Source organism: Asterias rubens, chromosome 3 (genome assembly GCF_902459465.1).
Source record: "Asterias rubens chromosome 3, eAstRub1.3, whole genome shotgun sequence".
Lineage (NCBI taxonomy): Eukaryota > Metazoa > Echinodermata > Asteroidea > Forcipulatida > Asteriidae > Asterias > Asterias rubens.
Genome location: NC_047064.1, coordinates 15,353,996 through 15,371,782, shown reverse-complemented (window position 1 = coordinate 15,371,782; position 17,787 = coordinate 15,353,996). Strand labels below are relative to the sequence as shown.

General features: G+C 41.4%; 1 protein-coding gene across 3 annotated transcripts in view; it reads right to left on the bottom strand.

Moving 5' to 3' along the window:
• Nucleotides 1–775: 775 nt before the first annotated feature.
• Nucleotides 776–17,787, bottom strand: part of LOC117288312 (SAFB-like transcription modulator) — a 30,648-nt gene continuing 13,636 nt past the window's right edge. The window contains exons 5-12 of one of the 3 annotated variants that reach the window (XM_033769120.1): nt 16,104–16,161; nt 13,698–14,046; nt 10,249–10,289; nt 8,961–9,073; nt 7,965–8,114; nt 6,231–6,522; nt 2,926–5,058; nt 776–2,248 (exon numbers count right to left, since the gene is read on the bottom strand). In XM_033769120.1, coding sequence (XP_033625011.1) covers nt 2,933–5,058; nt 6,231–6,522; nt 7,965–8,114; nt 8,961–9,073; nt 10,249–10,289; nt 13,698–14,046; nt 16,104–16,161 — 3,129 coding nt within the window. In that variant the 3' untranslated portion in view covers nt 776–2,248; nt 2,926–2,932. Of the gene's footprint in view, nt 5,059–6,230; nt 6,523–7,964; nt 8,115–8,960; nt 9,074–10,248; nt 10,290–13,697; nt 14,047–16,103; nt 16,162–17,787 lie in introns of all 3 variants that reach the window. The other 2 variants (XM_033769119.1, XM_033769121.1) reach the window with 2 other exon arrangements.

Here is a 17,787-nt window from a genome sequence, read left to right as displayed (position 1 = left end):
GCCACACTGTTTTGAGCATTATTAATTTAAGTCCACTGTTTTGAAAAGGAATGACATGTACGTGAAGATAAAGGGTGAAAAGGATGTTTTACTTTAGCCTCTGTGATTTTAATTGAGCTTTCCCGTAATTCTTGATCATGATTTGCTTCACTTCAACCAGGTGTACAGAGAGTGGCTTCCAATCGGCCTATTCCGAGTTGCAGCTGCGCATGTCCGTTACTGCTGACAGCGCAATTTGTCTATCTCCCGTGACCTTTTGAAACTACCAGCGGGTTAAAAGGTCTCGGGAGATAACCAATTTGCGTTGTCAGCAGAAATGGACATGCGCAGCTACAATTCCGAATAGGCTTATGGCCAAGTTGGTCATTTGTTGAAGAAAAAGAAAGTCACTAAAGCATGTACAAGTCATGATGTACACATACATGCATTGTGATGTAGCTGTTCATGAACATGCATCATTAAAAGAATCTCAGCAAACACTGATTTAAAAACTGACACATTTCAACAAGTTATAAATGATGGAAGATTCTTAAAATTTATTTCTCCAACCGGGAGATGAAAACTTTCACATGTAAACAAATCCAAACAGGTAAGGAAACCAACAGAACTCCACAAGCTCCAGTTCTCTAATACGATAAACATATTTGAATAGCAGACTAAGTGTGTCTTATACTTCAACACATGATGACTCGGCGATCCAATGGGAGACTTTCAAGACGCTTGGTGGCAGCAGACTAACCAGGTAAAATCCATTGTTCTCAGTAATGGGCGCATGCTCAGAACGACGTAAACAATGGAAATTTACCTGGTAAGTCTGCTGCCACCTAGCGTCCTGAAAGTCTCCCATTGATTGGAAACGACTATACTTTAATAATTACCGCAACATTCAATGACCAACAAAAAACACTCCCTTCTTAGGAAACACTAGCTGTTGACAATGTTACACTTTAAGAAAACATTCCTTTGAAAGAAATGTGGGTTTAGAAAGAGGAATTAAAAAAAAATTCAAATCTGAGAAAAGTTTCTGCATGAAAAGTTTCTCAGATTGTGTATTCCAAATAAATTCTTCCTAGGAAATTTGACAAGGAAAACTAGCAGATTGAATTTGACGTGCTATTCCAAAAACCAATGATGTATTTCTCCCTTTACCAATTGTTAAAGGCAGTGGACACTATTGGTAATTACTCCAAACAATTATCAGCATAAAACCTTACTTGGAAATGAGTAATGGGGAGAGGTTGGTCATCTTCAGATCAATAGTGCTCTATCAAATCAAGCCCATATGTGAAACAATAACTGAACTCATCATAAACCGGAAAACAGGCAAGTTTTATACCAAATAAGTTTCTGATCAAAGAACATAATTACTTTTTTATTTATGTTGATACTAAACACTATTGTTTTTAAAAAATATTTCACAATACGGCAAGTAAATTTAACAAAAAACAATAGATGAAAAAAAAGATGATAAGCATTAAAATTGTTTTTGACATTTCCATTGGAACTTAACATACAAATAAGGAGATTACAAAATTTCAATGATTTTGTATAGTATTTTTCACTTTTGGTTAATAAAAACTGAGATTAAAAAAAGAGGAAATCAGCTGATTTGAGAGAAAAATGCATGCCTGTTAACCAATTTCATTATTGGAAACGAGTTTTAAAACTAGCTAGCCCTTTACAAAAAGAATGTTTGAAACCATGATCTGGTCTATACCTTCCACGATAATGTAACCCAAATGGCAATGGAGTTAGAAAACATAAAAGAAATGGTAAGTTGGTTTGCACCAGTATGGTACTGTAAATCAGCTATGTAAATGCAGTTACATTTCTAGCTCTACGCACACAAACCAAGTGCTTCTGTGTCAGTAAAGATAGAAAAACAAAACTGCATTAGCAAAAAAAACCTGGTTCACATCAAACTATTTGTTAGTAATAAAAACAATATTCCAAACACTTGGAAAATCCATGTACTTCATTATCTACATGGGATTCTGCACTATCTTTCTATGACGAATTCTCACGACGAACAAATGTACATAGAAAAGCAGACGATTTTGAAACAAATCATCTAAACAAATTTACAAAGAACATTTTGCTTAGCAGATGTAATTTGTTGGGCTTTGGCAGCTGTAATTTGTTGGCTGCAGCAGGTCCACCTAATTGGCCCAAACTCTTTAAGCCTACAGAGCTGATAGAGAAGGTTACAGGGGCTCGTTGCCTTCATTTCTCTCAACAGAAATTGCCTCTGGAAATAAAAACATACGGTCTGCCATTTTGTCAAGTCACAAATTTGATTCTATAAACTAGGGGACTGAAATTACACAAAAACCACATAATTTCAAGGGATATTGATGTAAATCATTACACCCTACTTTTCATATTTATTTCATAACAAATGCGTTCTAAAGCCTAAAGCATCCTATCCGGAGGCGACGTGGCTGCTTAAACAACTATTTTAACTTCCCACACCAGTGTGAAGATTTTTCACTAGAACTGATCTTTATTTTTAGGGGGAGCGAGTGCCATCATTTTCCTCTGTCCTTGGATTACAAACAGGGCACTCCTTAAAATTCTAAGTCTTCTTTTTTAATCTGGGAAACAATTAACTAACAAAGAAATTTAAAGCAAATAACGTTACTTTGCTTTGATTGTGAAACACAAACATAGCTAGTCCGCAATTTTATCCTGCAATGTGCATACGAATCACTTTTTAGACTAATACTATGTGATGTTTGGTTCTGAGGAGTGCAAAGAGCTCTGCTCATAAATTCAAGTAGAGCACTTTAAAATCTTTACTTGCATTTCTCAAAATAAAGGACAGGAACATGTTTAGGACGGCAACATCTGGGTACATGTTTATCCAGAAATGCATGGTCCATAACACAAAGGCAAGGTTTGAGGTTTGACATGATTAACACTTACAGGATTTTCAATAACGACGCTGGTTGAACCGGTTTTCAGGCTGCATCGGTTGGAATCGATCCATCCCAACGTTACCGCCAGCTCCACCTGTCTGCATCTGTGTCCCCATGAAGCTGCTGGTTCCCATGCCCACCTGTGGAACCATCCCCATACTCCCTCCCAAGCCTCCACCAAGACCTCCTCCAAGACCTCCTCCAAGACCTCCTCCAAGACCTCCTCCAAGACCTCCACCAAGACCTCCTCCAAGACCCCCTCCAAGACCTCCACTGACTCCACCAAGACCAGCACCGACTCCACCAAGACCGGTACTGGCTCTACCAAGACCACCACTAACTGTTCCCAGACCACCACTGACACTACCCATTAAGGAGGTGCTCATGTTACCCATCAGACCCCCTGTGCTTCCCCCAGACACAAGACCTCCACTCAAGAGCTGAGTGGTCATCGAGGGGTTGGTCATTAATGACCCCAAAGGCTGGCTCTGATTCATCAGGGTGGAAATGATTGGAGCTGCTGCAGACATATTCAAGGAACCAGACCCACGGCTCATTGGAGGGTCTAGGTTACTCGGTGGCCAGCTAGCTGACTCCTGCGATGGTGGGGTCCCGAGAATACTTCCTCTGATCTGCTGCGGCTCTTGCTGCTGATTCATCAAGAAGTCCCCTCTGCTTAAGATAGAAGTGCTTCTCATGTTGGGAATGGTATTCGATATGGATGTCTGCAAAGCGGTCTGCGCTTGGAACCCTGTTTTCTGCTGCTGTTGCTGCTGGAAAGACCCAAACTGGTTTGTGGTTTGATTACGGTTCAGATTCTGGTTGTCTCCAACTCCTGCGTTTGCCTTCCAGCCACTCCCAGAGGTTCCAGTTGTAACTCCGCCATGACCTCCTTTCCAGCTATCACGAGAGTCGCCACTGTGTGAAGAAATCCTAATAGAGCCTGCATCCCTTGGTTTATCTCGGTTGTCTCTATAATCTCGGTTTTCCCTCTGCGAGAAAGAGCTATCACCTCCCCTTGTAGACCCTTGGTATCGATCACTTTGATTTCCAGATGAGGTCTTTCGTTCATTCCTATCCAGATCCCTTCTACTGGAGTCTTGTCTGCTGACCGAACTCTGAGATGACTCCAGTCTTCTTGCCGGCTCATCTATCCTCTTATATCCATCGTCCCTCCTGTAGTTATCTCCTCTTCTCCGAGACCCTTCATCCCGTCTTGTTGCATCATCATTTCTGTTGATAGACTTCTGACGGGAGTTGCTTCTAACATCCTCTATCCTATCCGAGTCAAATCGTCGAGTTTCATCATTAGGTGGCCTGTCATTGCGACGCTGGCTGGAGCCGTCTCTGAACTGGCCTCTGGAACTGGAATCATGCTGAGCACTACCGAATGCTGTCTGACCTAAATCCTGCGGAGTGCCAACAAACCCTAACTGTTTCATCATATTCTGGCCTATAGTGGCCAAGGCCCCCACTTGAAGATTGTCTCTCTGATTGTACTTCTCAACATGACGATCCCCAACACTGACCACCAATCTGGTATCCGTTGGAGAAGTACTGAAGTTTCCTGCCAATGGATCAGGCATCATGGCTCGACGCTTGTGGTCGCCGCCGTAGGAACCTAAATCTTGCTGTGCCAATACTGAGGTCTCCAAAGTGCGTTTGAGGGTCGCCTGTTGCTCTTGCTCTTGCCTAAGCTGTACCTCCATCTTACGATGCTCTTCAAGCTCCTTCTGGAATTTCTCCCGATCGTTTTGCAACTTGATGCGCTCCTTCTCAATCCTGATCCTCTCTGATTTTTCCTTGTCCAGTTTGGATTGCTCAATCTGCAGTAGCTCCTTCTCCTTGCGCAATTTTCTTGCCTCTTCACGAAACTTTCGTTGGATATCATCTCTCTCCCTCTTGTATCTCTCCTCCCTCTCTCGATCTCGGCGTCGATCATCTGCCCTCATTTCTCTTTCTTTTCTCTTCCTGTTCTCTTCCCTCCTCTGCTTTTCTTTGATTTCATCCAAAGAAAGGACACTTTTTGATCTTTCATTGTCTGATCGAGAGCTAGCTCGATGCGAATCTTTCCTCTCCGGTGGGGTTTCAGTCTTTTTAGTGGAATCTTTGTTACTCAAAGGTTGCTTTGCATTCTTTCCTGAATGATCAAAACAAAGAAACAGTGTGGTTAAAGACACTGCTGGTGTTTGTAAAAATTGGGAGGAGCAAAAGAATACTTTTTCATCACAGCACTGATCTCAATCTTCTGAAAATAAGCTCTATTTAAAGGGTGTATGTACTTTTTGTAGGACAAAAAACACAATGTCCACAGATTTACACTTAACTTACACAGTTCGAAGATAATGATAGTAGAAAGCTTCCCTGAAAATATTACGTGCTGAGGTGCTGCAGTTTTTGGGAAACGAGTACAACAATGTCATTAAAATAATTTTCAACTCATGAGACAGAAATTATTTTAAGCATGTACAAACATATTTTCATGACATTGTTTTACTCATTTCTCAAAAACTACAGCACCTCATATAAGGGAAGCTTTCCACTATCATTATCATCAAACCCTGTAAGTTTAATGTAAATCTATGGACATTCTATAAGGTTAAAGCCATTATACACTTTCGGTACAGAAAAAAAAAAGTTCTTAGATATACAAATAATTTACAGGGTTTACAGAAGGTACTGGTGAAAGACTTCTCTTGAAATACTAGTCCATGAAATGCTTTACTATTTGAGAAAACAGTAAAACAATATAAATTCTCGATAGCGAGATTTATTTGAAACACATGTCATAACGCGGCGAAACGCACGGAAATAATTCCCCATTATTTTCTCCCGACTCCGATGACCGATTGAGCCTAAATTTTCACAGGTTTGTTATTTTATATAGAAGTTGTGATACACGAAGTGTGGGACTTGGACAATACTGTTTACCGAAAGGGTATAATGGCTTTAAGTTTGAAAAGTTTTTTTTTACAATTCTTTATTAACTTACTTGTAAGTTTACAGTCTTAAGCTGTTTCATAGCACAGTACAGCAAAACAACTCTTGTTTTCTTTAAAGTTTTTTTATTGTTTATATTTGGTAATGAGCAAAACTTTGGGTTGAAAAAAGAAACTTTGACTCGAGTGAAACTTGAAACAACAACCCCGGGAATGTGCCTGTGCTCTACCAACTGAGCTATCTAGCCCTATGTTTGCGTCTCCCTTTTTTGTCAATATCTTTGTGCAAGGGTGCCATTTAATTTAAATTGTTTGTTTTTAGAAGTGGATCATAGGAATCAATTTCATGTAAATTAAAGTTTTGCTGACGAACCTTGACTGCTGGAGTTAGACGAGGAGCTTCTATCGCTTTTACCCTCTTCTTTTTTGCCAGGTGTATCGTCCTTCTTCGTCACGGTCTTCTCAACCTTGGCTGGGGTTGCTTTCTCATCGTTCTTCTCTGAAGTGTCCTTGGTGTCCTTTGCAACTGGTTTTGGCACTGGCTTGTTGCCGTCTGTGACTGGTGTCTCTTTCGTTTCCTTCTTGGCCGTTGCAGGAGTGGCTGATGAAGACGATGAAGTTGAAGAGGATTTCTGGTTGAGAGGGGTTGGTGTTTGGTTACGAGCCTAGAAAGAAAAGCAAATGTAACACCAATTTTGCATTTACAGAGATGGTATACATTGGACCAGTATGTAGTTTGAACACAAATCCAAAAGCTGAACTGACATGAACATGGTATTGATTCCGATCAGCCCTTTAAAACACTCTCAATGAAAACAACTTTGAGATTATTAATGTGATTCTATCTTATCTTTTGCGCATAAAATAAGCAAGTTTGAACACAACAAACATTCTTAACAGGTAGGGAATAAGATGTGTTTCTTGAAAGACTTGAAAATGGAGATCAATGTTCTGCCCTGGTTGTATACATTCTGCCGTTCAGTTTGTCTCTTCAATATTCCGATGTCAAATGACTTTGTATCACACTAGTTCATTTTGGCAAATATCACGTGACATGAGTATGAGGCAGATTATTGAGCATTTCTTTACATGTTATTTGTAGATTTTAAAGCACAAGAATAAAAATAATGTTGTGCAACAAAACTGACACGAACAGGCCTGATGCTACCTTATTGAAAATATTAGGGCAGTTTTCTCTTTTGTAACAGCACCTCTAGGAGAAAATTGGGTTGCAACATAGAAAAATGCCTCGAGGAAGCATCAGGCCTGCGCTCAGTATACAAAATATCGACCGCTTTGAGTGCTTTGGTTAAAACTACGACTCCCGAGGTTCTTTTTTTTTTTTTTTTGCAAGTCGCCAGACACAAGGCCTGACTTCAAGGTGTGGGCTACAATTATTTTTGTCCAGAGGCCGTTGCCACCTACTCCTAGGGCTGAAACAGGGTTACCCCTTTTACAGTTCATACGGATGTAGGCTTAGGTATCATCTGTCCGATGCCTGGCCAGTAGAGCAGAAAGCACTACCTCCCCAATTTTATGTAGCAAGTGTCACGACCGAGATTCGAACCCAAACTCTGCTGATCAAAACAGCAGAGCTTGAATCCGGTGCTCTTAGCCGCTCGGCCATGGTGATCCCTGGAAAAGGAACGGTCCAGGGATCAGCTTGGAAGTCAGAGTTTTAACCATAGCACAAGTAAAAGCAGTAAATGTTTGTGTTATAACACCCCAACAGACTATTTATCATCCTCAAACACGTTAATTTCATAGGCACATTTCAGATACACTAATGCACAACTGATTGGGTTTGAGGAGGGTAAAAAGACGTCTGGGTACCGCGCGCGCCATGTAGTAGTTTTACTATTGCATGGCAATTGACTATCACACGGCACAGCTGGGTTTCCAGTAAAAATAAGACATATCATGTGACACGCCCATAACCAATGAAAAGGAAGAACTTTTGTAAGGGGTGTTATAAATATAAACAACTCACTCTGCATTTAGTGGAGGTTGTATTCAATACAAATGCTTTATAAACGATGCTGAAAAACAACACTTCAAATACACAGTCGTAAACTTTGTGGCAATACACTGTTAAGGGTTGACTTACCCACGTAACATCAATGGTGCGTCCATGTAAAACAGTGTGGTTTAGTTGCTTGAGGGCATTAGCTGCCTCAGGGTTTGACGACATAGACAGGAAACCGAAGCAATGGTGGCCTGGAAGTTTGGCATTCCATATTATCTTGGCTCCAATCACCTAGACCAAAAAGAATTATAAAGATAAAATTAATTTGGGAAGCTAATCATCTTTACTCACAGCCAAGAAGCTGCATTGCGAAGAATGCAGCTGCATCATGGTTGAGTAACAGGCATGGAAGGGGAGCCAGCCACATCAACCTATATAATATAGATAACATGCATTTAAATAGCGCTTTTTATAAAGACACTCGACACTATTGGTAGGCCCCCCCTTATTGTCAAACACCTGTCTTCTTACTTTGTGTATCTCAACACTCAACATATGCATACAAAAAAAAAACTGTGAAAATTTGAGCACAATTGGTCATCGAAGTCGCAAGATAAATAATGAAAGAAAAGACACCCATTTCATACAGAGCTGTGTGCTTTCACATGCTTGATTTCGAGACCTCAAAATCTAATTCTGATGTCTCGAAATCAAATTCGTGGAAAATATACTGACCCTAACAAAGTATGTTAAAATAAAATAACATAATTTTTACCTCAGAGCACAACCAGAGATCGGAGGAGGATTTGTTTTCCTTGACATGGAAGAAGATTTAGGACAATGAAAATGTAGCACAGGAGAAAATCACCGCAAAACTCTACTCACATATTGCATAAGCCAGGAATGGAACCAGGGCCAGTAAGCTAGCCAACATTGGTGGTAGACAAGTGTTTTAGGGACTTACTACACATGCACTAGCCACCCATTAACACACATAATTTAGCAAACAGTAAGCTACAATGTATGTGACTCAATTACTTGAAGTCCTCATGTAAGCTCAACCCCACCCCCCCCCCATAAAAATATCCAACAGACATTTTTACATTCTATTATCACCAAACTGTCCCTAATTTTTACCTTTCCATATTTGCTGAAAGCAGACTTCAGATCAGCAGCACGTGTTTCTTTAGACAGTCCGCTCACCCACAAGTTGCTATTAGTGGAAGATGACTTCTTGCTTCCCTTAGAGTCTTAAGGAAAATAAACAAATAGCCTAAATGTGTAAGCGAATATTAACAAACAGACAGACAAACAGCCTAACATCAAGAGCTGTACCTGCTCCATTTCAATTCCATCAAATGGGTTTGTCTAAGCTCTAACATGGTTTGTCTAAGCTCTTTAGCTCAAGGGGCAAATTTCAGAGAGCTGTTCATGCAGACAATATTTCTTAAATAATTTCAGAATCAGATATATTTTATAAAAGACCAGAGCAGACTTCCAACTGTTTTTTTTCTCTTTCTCTCTTCTCATTTACTGAGCAGGTTTAGAATGAAATTTTCCCAACAAAATAGCACAAAGTTACATATTTGTGCGTTGCTGAAAAACACCCTGCACTAATGACGCCACCTTTGCTGTAAGGAACATGTTGCCTTGGATCGGACGAGTTGGTTTTTGAAAAGCATTTGAAACCGGTCGTTATGAAAAGCATATGATTAGAAAGATATTTTAAAAGTAGAATATAATGATCCACACCAGTATCAGTCGAAATTGCACTTTTTTTCCTTTTACTTCACCAACCAACGCGGTCAGCAATTTTATGGAGTCAAAAATTTTACTCCACACAACGGCGAACTGTGTTTCTTCCTGAAGTAAAAGGAAACCCACGCAATTTTGTGGCATGTTTGTGTGGATCATTATATTCTACTTTTAAATTATCTACAAGTACAATGTATCGAACCATTTGCATTTCATAACAAACAGCTTCAAAAGCTTTTCAAAGACCAACGCGACCAATCCAAGGCAATGTGTTCCTCTAAAATATCCTGCTGTCAGACAAACATGCAACAACAGCTATCCGACCACAGTGTCATCGACACGCCAAACTGCACTAGTAGAACTGCACTAGTAGTGCGAGTTTTTTGCTAAGTAACCATACAATATTGAAATTTGCCACTTTTGTATGAGATCCTGGTACCTAGCTTATATTTTGAGCACTAGTGTAGATTGCTATTTGCAGCTACGCATGTGGCTTAGTCTGGATCCCTATGCCATCAAGTGTTAAAGTATAAGACATATCCATGGCATCAACCTCAGCTGTCGCAGCAGTAGCGGTAGCTGAAGATGTCAATACATTTAGGACTAAAGACTAACTTTCCTGGTCCTATGCTCAAAATACTGTCCCTTGGTCAGAGTTGTAATATTTTACCTTTGCTATCTCTTGATTGAGCCGTACTGGCAGAAGTGGAGCTGGAAAAAACACACAATTGTTTCAAAATGTTAAAAAAAATAACACATTAAAAACAGGTTTGTTTTGAAAGTTAAGAATATAACAGTTCTTATTTCTTCAGTTTTAAAATTTCTTATGTCCAAAAACTTGGTCTTGTTTACTAGTTGAAATAAAATAAAATAACAACTCCTAAAAGTAAACAATTTGTTTTCAGTTATCAAACTACAGATGTTTTGATTTGTATTGAGCTATTTTTGAACAGATATTTGTAGTTGTTGGGTTTGTTGTTACAAAATTATCTACAAGTTAAATACCAGCCAAGTCATCACCACAAGCTCTTATGCTGCTCTAGATGTCCACAAAGAAGGCCAGCTCATGGAAGACCCCCCCCCCCCCCCCCCCCCGAGCCCAAAACCTGGGTTCATCGGTCACCAGCTCTTTGTGGTCCAACTGGAATTTTGCATCATTAGCTCATGGTAGACCCCTGGAACCTTGAATCACCAGTCACCGGCTCATAGCAGACCCAAATGAACCTGGGTTTATCAATTACCAGCTCATGTCAGACCAGGCTGGAACCTTGGTTCATCCATCACAGCCCACTGCAGACCCCCTGGAACTTGAGTTTATCAGTCACCAGCTCCTAGTAGATCCTGCTGGAACCTTGGTTCATCAATCACAGCCCACTGCAGACCCCCTGGAACTTGGGTTCATCAGTCACCAGCTCCTAGTAGATCCTGCTGGAACCTTGGTTCATCCATCACAGCCCACTGCAGACCCCCTGGAACTTGGGTTCATCAGTCACCAGCTCCTAGTAGATCCTGCTGGAACCTTGGTTCATCCATCACAGCCCAATGCAGACCCCCTGGAACTTGAGTTCATCAGTCACCAGCTCCTAGTAGATCCTGCTGGAACCTTGGTTCATCCATCACAGCCCACTGCAGACCCCCTGGAACCTTGGTTCATCCATCACGCAGACCCCCTGGAACTTGATTTCATCAGTCACCAGCTCCTAGTAGATCCTGCTGGAACCTTGGTTCATCCATCACAGCCCACTGCAGACCCCCTGGAACCTTGGTTCATCCATCACAGCCCACTGCACACCCCCTGGAACTTGGGTTCATCAGTCACCAGCTCCTAGTAGATCCTGCTGGAACCTTGGTTCATCCATCACAGCCCAATGCAGACCCCCTGGAACTTGAGTTCATCAGTCACCAGCTCCTAGTAGATCCTGCTGGAACCTTGGTTCATCCATCACAGCCCACTGCAGACCCCCTGGAACCTTGGTTCATCCATCACGCAGACCCCCTGGAACTTGATTTCATCAGTCACCAGCTCCTAGTAGATCCTGCTGGAACCTTGGTTCATCCATCACAGCCCACTGCAGACCCCCTGGAACCTTGGTTCATCCATCACAGCCCACTGCAGACCCCTGGAACTTGAGTTCATCGTTCACCAGCTCCTAGTAGATCCTGCTGGAACCTTGATTTATCCATCACAGCCCACTCCAGACCCCCTGGAACTTGGGTTCATCCGTCACCAACTCCTAGTAGATCCTGCTGGAAACTGGATTCATCAGTCAGTAGATCATGGCAGACCCACTGGAACCTTGGTTCATCAATCACCAGCTCATGGTAGACCATGCTGACACCTGGATTCATAAGTAACCATGTTATGGTAGATCAGACTGGAACTTGGGTTCATCAGTCACCAGCTCATCGTAGACCCCCTGGAACCTGGAAACATCAATCACCGGCTTGTGGAAAACGCCCAGGAACCATGAATTCGCAGTCAACAGTTACTGGTAGACCTCTGGAAGCTTGGTACATCAGTCACAAACTCATGGTCTACCCGTGAATCTAAATTCATCAGTCACCAGCTCGATGAAGGCCCCTGAAGTCAGCGTAACAGATTCTAGCTCCTGAGAGGTCCATGTGGGTGGCTAGATGTTCTCTCACAGAGACACAAGTAGAATATTTTCATAAAGATGTAGAGATTGTCAGGCTGTCGTACTGTTTTCTTACAAAGAAGCAGGTATCAGGAACAGCAGCAGGTTTAAGAATCAGGATCAGGAACCGGTTACTTGGACTGGTCATCTCCAATTACAAATACAAAGCGAACAGACAACTCACAACCCACAAACTTGATACTCAACTATCATTTGGCTTCACAAGGACCCTTAATCATTTGATTGACCAGTTGTTTAATGAAGGATTCCAAACAAACAACAGGATCAGCCAAGAGTGTTGATGTTACCACTGCTTAAAAACACATTTCAATATTGTGTATTGCATCTCCTAGGTGATCGATGACATAGCCTACAGCATCTCACAATCCTGTCAACTCACACCTCACCAAAGAACCAAAAACTTAACACCATTCGAAAAATTCATAATTACCATGAACAGACTAAATCTCATTTTGCCTTCTACTCTAAGCAACTTGGCAAATTTTCAAGCATATCATGTTCCAATACCACAATTTGTGTACAATTTAAACAACGAAACTTATCGGTTTTAAAATGGTAATGTTAAGTAACTTGTTTACAAAGTCGTCTTATTTTCTTGTTATGTTTTTAGAATACAACAATCTTAAAATGTGTATTGTCGCATTCTAATCATGATGGAGGAATCTTATATCACAGTTGTTTGATACTTTTTTAAGCAAGTGCTACACCAAAAATGTACCATGTGAACCTTTCCTCTTCCAAAGGGGCCCAAGCTCCATTGCAATTGAGCACAACTGGGTCCAATTTCATGGCTCCGCTTACTACTAGCAAAGTAACAGTTCTTCAGAAGCAGGGAATTCCACGCTTACGTCAAGCCTATTTCACAGGTTAGCAGAACTTTTTGCTACGAGTACTCCACTTACAAAGCTAGCGCAGAAGTTTAGCACTTGCACAGTTAGCGGAGAATGGTGATCATAAGTGCAACATTTTGCGGTAAGCAGAGCCATGTCATTTGGCCTGGGTAGCTTCTCCAGTTAACCACTCTTATTGCAGCAGTTTGTCTAATGGCTCTAATCTCTACATGTACATCAGCATACGGTGTGCCTCCGAATCGCACTGTTAAGCCATTATGCCATTTGGGTAGGTTTATCCAGGAAACATAATGATCATAGGAGAATTTATTTGCATGATTGTTTGTCCATTAATTATTAAGATATTTTTGTAAATGGACGATAAATTTGCATGTTAGTTTGTAGAAATGTTTAGTCTTAAAATGTGGTTGGTAAGTACATCAGTGAAATTGTCCATTAAATGTGTTTTGTTTAATGATGAAAAGTTTGAAAAGTGGGATTAGTTAAGAAAATGCTAGTTGGGGAAAACCACCCAAAAGAAACTTCCCGTGATACTTGGTTTCAAAAACTTACACTTTCTCCATAAATTCTTTTTGTACTGCATGTGAACAATGCAAGCAATGAAATCAAACCTTTTAGTGGGTGCAGTCTCAGATCCTGAGGCGGGGGTCGCTTTCTTCTCAGATGATGATTCTCTATTATTTTTACCAGTTGGGTCAGGTTTTGCCTCATTTACTTTAGATTCTTTGGTTGAGCTTTTCAAGTTTTTATCAGAGTTCTCCCCTTTGCTTTTGTCCGCTCTCTCCCCATGACTCTTCTGACCCGCAGCCTGGGTTGTCCGCTTCTCCGGTGACTGGTCTCCAGCCTTGCCTTCTTTGTCTGAGATCTGGGCGTCGTTGGCAAATTCAACCTCATCTTCATCTTTATCATTGGTGGCAGAAGCGGGATGAGCCACATCCTCCTCTGTGATTGCTTCTGCACCTATGAGGGAAGACCCTGGTTACTCTACCCATTGTGTCCCTGTGCACTCCTCAGTTGCAAGCACACAGGAACGGTAGAGGCTAAAACAGTGCTCACATAAAAAACATATACAACACAAGAAAAAGAAAAATGGTTCCTGTTGGAACAGATGTATGTTAAAAAAACATGATGATGATGGTTACATATATACCAAGATGGGGAGTTTGTAATACAAAGATGAACTACTACACATTAGCAATTAGGGAAAGAATGTTATCTTGTACAGATGGCAAGAAAAAAGGGGGTTTCTACAACCAATGGCTGGCAAGAGCAATTATCTTTGGTCATTGTAAGGTTCCTTGCACCCAAGTATGATCTTAGCACTGACAGTCAACACATGAATGGAACCAGTCTTTTCCGTCTGTAATGGGAGGGAAAAACAAGTCCAATTTGCCAGAGGAGAATGTTTAAAAAAAACTGTTTTCGATTAATTCTTTTAGGCTGTTGATCACTTCTTGCTTCTTTTATTTGGAGTATACACTGAAATTTCAATAGCTCTTGATGCATTCTTTGCCTCATAGAAGCATTCTTTTTTTCAGACAAAAGTAGACGAGCATTACCGACGGTTGCGTGTCCAAGGTGTAGATTCGTCATCATCCTTGCTGAATGAAACAAACCAATCTGGTGTTGCACTTTCCTGATAATTATACAATGTTACTGGGCATCATGTATTTGTAGCTTGTAGTGTGATTCTCATGACGGCTCCACGAATTATCCGACGATGAACATATTGATTGGTTCTGCTCCTCTTGTCTTGTCATAAAGAAAACCTCAAAGGGCTGTCCTCATTCAAGTGAAGGCATGTAATGTCCATTGTCCACACCCATTTGTCTCAGATGGTTCCAGTGTTCACTCTACTCTTTGGAGCTTGCATTCCTCCTTCAGATCAGAAGAACAAGATCTGCTAATAGTCATCCTGAAGATTAATCCGCCCGACTCCTTCCAATACTCGCACACTTAATGTGTATCAGGATTAATTCACATTCCATCTGACAAGGATATGTTCCAGTTGAAATCAGTCTCTTATATAATATTATCAGTTTCTCAAAATGTCACAAGTTTTGCTCAACAACCACTCCTCCAATGACATATGGTTTGAACATTGCTTGTTGTCTCTCAATCCCCACTATTTCATGGCTACCTGCAGTTCCTTTGCCTGAATACACTGTTGCAATGCCAGGATCCAGTTAATTATCTCATACACACTGAGCAGTTATGGTCACCGCAGCATCGTTTAATGGTTCTGAAACAATATCAATCTTCATTTAGTCCATCATGGCGATCAGTCAAGTAATTTTATTGCACCAAATGGTGCACCGATACCAGTTCAACAAAAGTTATTCTGTAAATGTCATCGACAGTTCTTCCGAAATCTCCTGATGAAACTGTGTTCAGAGTCCTCCAAAGGACTTGCTTGCAACTGGTCTAGTCACTGCAGCTGATCTTGTTTCTTCTCTGGCTTTCACTACATTTCCTTGTCATCCGTTGTTAGGGGATGACTCGGTTCCTAATACCGCTAATGCTTCCTAAGAAGCAACTTGAAGAAAAAAAACATGCTCTTGCCAGCCCATTTTTTTCCTTCTAAGATCATTGGACAAATTTTGGGGGACTGCACAATTATAAAATCCTGGACATGGGCTATAGTGGTCAGCGATCCTATGCTGTTCTAATAATTCAGGAGATAGCCTTGGTGTTAGTTTCGATACAATGCATTTCTTTAACGGCTAAAAGAATGTGATGTGTATCATGTTTTTGGAGAGAGTATTTGCCCTGTGCCCTGCCCCCTTCTAAACTGAAATGTACTCCAATCTTTGAGTGCATGAAAACACCATGTAGTCTACAACAGATGCACCCATCTCGTGAATATATTAATACCCTCTAAAGACCAGACAAAGTATTTCTGTTTCACTGGGCACCTTAGTGTTTGACCTAGAACTTCATTGCATTGTTACATGTTATAGAAACACCATTAATAATTCATATGTTGATTTTAAGACACTTAGACTTGGAAACTCTACCTTCTACACCGTCTTCCTCGATGTCCTCTTCAACATCTTCTGGATCCTCCTCTTCCTCCTGCAGGTATTAAGAAAACAAACAAAGACTTACTCCTCAAAAAGTTGTTAAACATTTTAAAAACTAAATCAGCATCACCACCGGCATTCTAGCTTTGTTCTGAAGACGAGCAGAGTATAACGTTCAAAACGCTGAGACCAAACCAGTTTTTTTAAGTGCCACACTCACTCAAAAGAGAATTGTTACATGGTCGTACCCCTAAGTTTACCCCTGCTTGTACAAACACCAAGGACCGCAAGGAGACAGGCGCGCCATTCTGTACACGTGTTGAATATGAAGTACGTGTTGAATATGAAGTACCTGTTGGAGTTTGTGTTTATTGAACGCTACGCGATGCTGTTTTGTCAATTTAAAAAATGGATGCATGCGCGAATGCCGGGCCGCGTATAACGGCCAGTGCGCCCTGTAGTTCTTATATATAACTCTATGATTGAGAGGGCTATATTTTGCCATATCCCTGGCGTCACTGTCCCCCTGGGGACAATCACAAGCGTCCCACATATAAACTCAGAAAATTTGAACCCCACTGTTACGCTCCCTCATAATCCCCAGTGTAACAATGCAGGTGTATTCTCCACTCACTGGTCAGTATTTCACACCTGATTTGGAAGCAGTCTCCTTCAGTGTAAAATTACTGGTTTACACTTTTTCAACTGCTAAAATCTAGTTTATGGCTTATTTTATGTTGATCACGGTCACCTGAATAAGCTAAACCAATCTCACCTCCCCAAAAGCAGAAACCTTTGGCTCCTGCATGAGCTGTTGTTCTGTAGTTTGGGATGACTCCTTGTATTGAGACTTGTTTAGCAACCCATCTACATGTATGTGATCATGGGCATCAATGAAATCTGTGGTCGGCGAAGAGACCACCGTGGGTGCTGCGACAAGAACCAATAGCCGTTGTAACGTCCTCCAGTGAAGCACTGAGGAGAGACGCGTGGGGAACTGCACATTGCGTTTATCTAATGGAGGCAGTCCGATAAATTTGTCGTAAGCATCCCACACGAGTATTTCCTCAGTGCTAAACGTTGAAATGTTGTCGCCCAACTGACGCCGGACAACAAAGCTTACAAGCTCATCGACGGAGGTCAACTCCAACCTGGAACAGACATGCTGCACAAACCCCTCTAGTCTTTGAGCCAGCTCCGGGAGGCGATCCAACTCAAACGGGCCGTGATTTTCAATGTGCTTTGCAATTTCCCATCGGAGGCAGTTCCAACATGTGAGAAGCGGGTACAGAAACCACCACTCATCGTTGGCAATGTGGTACCTGATGACATGTCGCTTGAGCTTGTTTGTCCTTGACTCACAACCCAGTTGTGGACACAGCTGTAGACTTTTTTTCCGGGCTGCTGGAGGGAGTGTCTCTGGTTGAGTGGAAGGTTCCAGTTTCTGTAAGTCAGGTAAGGATGGCGTTGAACACAGAAGTAGCGTCTCTGGTTCACTGGATGGCCCAGAGGGTGACAGAGGCTCAGCGAAGATTGGATCTACCAACCCAACGTAATCAGGGGTAAAGTCCTCCTCCTCCATCTTCTAAATTTGGTGAAGGATGACAAAATATGACAAAGTGGTGATCTTTATTTGGCACCTTTGTTGTTCACCTGCTGCCTGTTGCAAAAGTATATT